This window comes from Prunus avium, chromosome 8 (genome assembly GCF_965620075.1).
Source record: "Prunus avium chromosome 8, drPruAviu1.hap1.1, whole genome shotgun sequence".
NCBI lineage: Eukaryota > Viridiplantae > Streptophyta > Magnoliopsida > Rosales > Rosaceae > Prunus > Prunus avium.
The window spans coordinates 28,788,700-28,794,235 of NC_142291.1; the positions used below are offsets into that span (position 1 = coordinate 28,788,700).

The following is a 5,536-nucleotide window of genomic DNA, read 5'->3' on the forward strand; positions in this document are numbered from 1 at the left end:
TTCATTTACATCTTATATAATATCACATGCAATTGATCATGCTGTGGAAATTGGAGATGATATAATTGTATCTACATATTGGTTAAAATTTGACTAAGTGTCAACCGTCATACAGAAAAATCACTTTATTAACCCAAAATAGGATTGATGGTTTTTCTTGGAAAGACAAAATTTGAATGCTTTCACTTTCATATCCAGCGTTTAGCACCAATTTGAAAACTCTGTCAAACCTGAAATGCATACTGGAAAGATGAAGGCTGTTCCATATGCATCTGAGTGCATCCTATCTCTAAACTTCCAATCCACCAGCTATATATCATTCTCCTTTTTTTTCCATGAGAGGGGTTATTTCACTTTCCTGAATGTGGGTCCAGCTCCATGCAACAGAACCAGATTGATACATCATAATATGTAGTAGCTGTTCACCAAGGATACATATCTCTATCTCTCTCTCCATCCTAAAGTTGTACAAATAAATTAATGGAGATTAGTGTTAAAATGTTGTCATCAGTTTATTGTGTTTGTGTGCTCCAAAAATTGAATAATATTAACATCAAAAGAATGTTTTCAGGCAATATCAGACAGAGGATTTGAGCTGTTATCAACAACTTTTCTGTTTAGTGGTCTGGTAAGTAAGCAATTGACATTTAGTAGTCCATGTTTCAGTTGTAGCATTTGAAATAGACATTGGTGTTGTAGTTGGTGAAGTACATGAACAAACCTTGTGCTGGCATTCTTGTTTAAGATGAAACTCTCTTTTCTTTTCTGTTTTCAACTCAGACTGACAATTTTGTGACTTAAAAGTTGAGCTTCTCAGTGTTTTGGTTTGGTCTCATGGAAGAGCCTCCATATGGGCACCGCCGCAACCTCACAATAATTTAAACAATTCACTCTGAAATTACCAAAGAAAAGCCAAAACTTCAGTATGAAACTAATATAATGGAGAAAATGATTCAATCATTCTGGCTTGCAAATATATAGGGATACAAAAATACCAGCTTCCAAATAGTTTTTCATAATAATGGATTTAACCCTATGAGACCATATATTCCATCTTCTGTCAATGAGTATTGGATCATCATTATTAAGTTGTCTTCTTTTATCAAAATTGATATATAATTGTTTCCTTTAATTTCATACAATGTTAGGTCACACTGGTACTTTACGCTGCTGGCTGCAAGTCAAGCAACCGAGGTTCTTCCCTAAAGCCTCATGTGACAGGGAACCTTCTACATGACTGGTAGTTTAAACAACTTGTCTAACTTATTCCAAGCCATCTCCATTTGGTGAAATGGTTTATATTCGTATATGATATAGTGAATAGTTAAAAATTGTTTATATAAATTCAGATGAGCATATATATATATATAGTGCCCCACCCACACTTTTCTTTACCTGCCTTATAACATTTGCATTTTCTCAATTAGACAAATGGTAGAAAGAAAAAAAATGGTAGGAACAGATGTTATAGAGGGATTTTAGGACTCATACTTTTAAACCTTGAGTTACCAACCTATCCTAACTCTGTGCCATCTGCATGTTAAGACAATCGAAAACCTCCCGGGTTTCAAACAGGTTTTGATTCAAAAACATCTTTTTGGAATACTCTTTCAACCGGTGAAAATAATTACCAAATATAAAAGATTGAAAAGTCATTATTTATGTTGTGGATTAGAAAACGAACATAAATAAATTAAGTCTTGATGATTTTTGTCTTCACCGATTCATAACATGCAATGATTGACTACTTGTATCCTTTATTGTCTTAAAAATGAAGTTTTCAGTTTCTGTATTTGCTTCAATCCCTTGTCAAATGCATCTTACAGTTATATTAATACGGACACTCTTAATTTGTTTAATAGGTGGTTTGGAATACAGCTTAATCCTCAGTTTACGGGCATTGACCTCAAGTATGTAATCCAGTCTTTAATATTTGTGGCATGCTTGCCATATAGCCACTCTAACATGCACCAATAGAATTAGTAGTAATTACTTTTAATTTCAGACCTTATTTTATCTTTATATGAAGCTTATAAAGATGATATTCTCTTCTGTAGATTTTTCTTTGTTAGAGCTGGAATGATGGGCTGGCTTTTTATCAACCTTTCGGTTCTTGTGAGAAGTATCCAAGATGGCACCTTGAGTCAATCAATGATCCTCTTCCAGTTGTTCTGTGCGGTAATCTGACCTCATTTTATATGTGTATAATATTTGTTTCTCTATGTCTATCAAAATTGTATATATATATATATAATATATACTCTTTAGTTTACTTGTTGTAAATGATTGCTGAAAGTTCTGTCCTTTTCCTTTTTTCCAGTTATACATCCTGGACTACTTTTTTCATGAGGAGTACATGACCTCCACGTAAGTGCATTACCATTATGTCTAGCTGAATCATTCAACTTAGTTTTATCCTGTGTCACTCTTTGCTTTTACTTTATCCAGAATCTTTTCTCACCTGTATATCCTGGGGTTCTCATTCCCTCCCCAGACAGAATCTGCCACACACATTTTTCTGAAATATGCTGAACACACAATTCTGATTTTATCTTTAGTCATTTTTTTTATTGCTATAGCCATTTATTTTATTTTTTCCTCTGTCTTCTAGTCGTATATCCATTTTCATTTGTGTTTTTAGAAATTGAGGAAAGAATTCAATAAGTTTGGTCTGCTATATTTCTTCACACATTCTCTTCACTGTCTTTGTGATGATTGAATAACATGCCAATTTGGGTTTTTACATTTGTCTTTCCTTATTCGATTTATTTTTACATGGTTTGCCTTTTACAGATGGGACATAATTGCCGAGAGACTGGGTTTCATGCTTGTATTTGGAGATCTAGTGTGGATTCCTTTCACTTTTAGCATCCAGGCATGTCACCTAAATTACAGCTTAATACTTTCCCCCACCCATACAATCACACTGTAATACTTGATTTGGTGTGTTTCCATACAGTTTTGTTTGAGAACTCAGACTGGCCGTTGTCATAGAACTGTAAAAGATAAAACATATTTGTAATAGATTCTGTGAAACAGAAGAGTGATTTAAAGCAACACTGAAACCCTTAACCATTGTATTCTTCATTGTTCTAAATTTCTGCCTTGTTATTTCCTTTGTTAAAGGGATGGTGGCTTCTGAGTAACAATGTGGAGTTAGGAACAGCTGCTGTTGTAGCAAATTGTTTGACTTTTCTGATTGGGTAACCTTCCCATCAACTTGTAGTTGGCATTCAGAGCATTATAACCTAATTTCTCTGTGTGCTAACATTGAACTTTTAAAATCCATACTGGTCAGGTACATGGTATTCAGAGGAGCCAACAAGCAAAAGCATGTCTTTAAGAAGAATCCTAAAGCACCTATATGGGGTAGGCCTGCAAGGGTCATTGGGGGAAAGTTGCTTGCTTCTGGTTTTTGGTAAGATTTACATCAACCACCTTCTATATCATCTTGTTCTTTTCTTCTTCTCATCAGTATTATTGTCAATTAAGCACAACAGGTCAAGTGAAATGACTTGATCTTTCAATTAAGCACTATTGGTAATTGAATCAATCACCCAACTATGTTTCAAACTATGAGGTGAACCAAGTAACCCATTTAACTGGGCTCAGATGCAATCTGGTAGGAGGAACACCTAACTAGACTGGGGGTTGATGAAATCTAAACTTCACAAAAGGTCAAGTAATTGAAAAATGAATTAGATGATGTATTGACTATTTACTCACTCACTCTCTCTCTCTCTCTCTCTCTCTCTCTCTCTGTGGGGAAGCTACATGCGTTATATTTCATATTATTTCATAAAACTAACTATAATCCCCGCCTTTCTGTTGCTTTCATTGACAATGCTACTTACAAGCAAAGTAGATTTTCCATCATGCTTCATCACAAATATTTTCTCATACTCTGATTATTTTGGTGAAGGGGAATCGCAAGGCACTGTAATTACCTTGGGGACTTGTTACTTGCATTGTCTTTAAGTTTACCCTGTGGAATAAGGTACTTTCCCTATTCATTTACAAATGTTGAAAATAATTTTCGTAGAAAAATAGATTTTCCATTTTTAAAAGTCACTCGTTTTGCAGTTCCCCAGTTCCATACTTCTATCCAATTTATCTTCTCATTCTGCTCATATGGAGAGAAAGAAGAGATGAAGCTCGTTGTGCAGAGAAGTACAAAGAAATCTGGGCAGAATACCGCAGGCTTGTCCCATGGAGAATACTGCCTTATGTTTATTAAGCTACCAGACTCTGGACTTTTGTAAACGCATCAAGTTTAGTTGCAGTGGACCGCACGCTTTCTTGTTTGTACTATAAAATGCACTTTATTCCTGACTGTTAGAGTTATTTCAGAAAAATACAAAAAAGTTGTGTATCTTTTGACAAAATGCCTGCACATTTAATTTGTAAATATTATGGTTCTTGTTATATAGCTCATGGTTCTTGTGATAGGTAAGGTGAGATACTATACTCATAATAAGCTCATATTACATGTGGCGGAACTTTGAGCTAAACACATGGACGGCTACTATTCAAGGCTGGTTCTTTGATTTTGGAGATCCTAGGCAGAAATAAAAGGTGAGGCCTTTTATGTTCAACATTTAGCTTCTTTTGTAAAAGATTGCACGTATAAGTGCTAAGTTGGTTAGTTAAAATAAAAGAAGCTCATTATATGAAAAAAAAAAAAAAAAAAAAAAAAAAAAAAAAAAAAAAAGGGCTTAAAAAGTTTCAAGATAAAGCCCAAAAAGCATCAAACATACACCTAAAACGTTTTATAAGAAGCCCCATTTTTCTAGGAGGCCTGTGCGGTTGTCCAGCTCTTGACACCTTATGGGCTAGGCCTACTACTATTGAGTGATGTAGAGTACGTGTAGTCCAACAATGTAGTTTGAACATGTAGAAGTCCGAGCTTCTCACCCAAAATCAATTAGTAATGAGTGAAGCAGTACTATTGAATGATGTGGAGCACGTGCATTCCAACAATAGAGCTTTAAGACTAAATTCTATGCTCTCCAACAATTTTCCCTCTTCGGCTTACATTATTTAGTATATCCTCTTAGCATCTTTGGCATGCTTCCATGTTTATATTTGCACCAACTTTCTTATGATTTCGAAGATAAATAGACCTAAGTGAATGTTTTGGTTCTTATTATTTGCATTTTCATGAATTTTCCTATGATTTCAGAGATGGTTTTTATTATTTGTACTTGCATGAACAGTCTTATGATTTCGAAGATAGATAGAACCGAACGAGCATTTTGGTTCTTATTATTTGTACTTGCATAGACTTTCTTATGATTTTGGAGACTAAACGGATCCAAACAAAGTGGACTTTCTTATGATTTCAGAGATAGACGACCCAAATGGAGTTGATTTCAGAGATAGACGGACCCAAATGGAGTGAGCACAACCCAGCGCACCCCAGAATCAGCGAACGTTCACGCACTATGCAATAGCACCAAAATAATGAGATCTGAGGCACAGATACACACAGTACACTCATTTTCAGAAAGACAGACGTGAAAGCATCTTTTACACA

General features: G+C 34.9%; 1 protein-coding gene across 1 annotated transcript in view; it reads left to right on the forward strand.

Annotated features, from left to right (window-relative positions):
• The window catches only part of LOC110756336 (delta(14)-sterol reductase-like), a 5,130-nt gene extending 682 nt beyond the window's left edge, over positions 1-4,448 (forward strand). Inside the window, exons 4-13 of the mRNA XM_021957752.2 lie at positions 572-628; positions 1,149-1,240; positions 1,863-1,910; positions 2,058-2,178; positions 2,321-2,367; positions 2,794-2,875; positions 3,127-3,203; positions 3,299-3,418; positions 3,923-3,997; positions 4,084-4,448. Of these exons, the coding sequence (XP_021813444.2) occupies positions 572-628; positions 1,149-1,240; positions 1,863-1,910; positions 2,058-2,178; positions 2,321-2,367; positions 2,794-2,875; positions 3,127-3,203; positions 3,299-3,418; positions 3,923-3,997; positions 4,084-4,237 (873 nt within the window). The 3' untranslated portion in view covers positions 4,238-4,448. The remainder of the gene's footprint in view (positions 1-571; positions 629-1,148; positions 1,241-1,862; positions 1,911-2,057; positions 2,179-2,320; positions 2,368-2,793; positions 2,876-3,126; positions 3,204-3,298; positions 3,419-3,922; positions 3,998-4,083) is intronic.
• Positions 4,449-5,536: the final 1,088 nt, after the last annotated feature.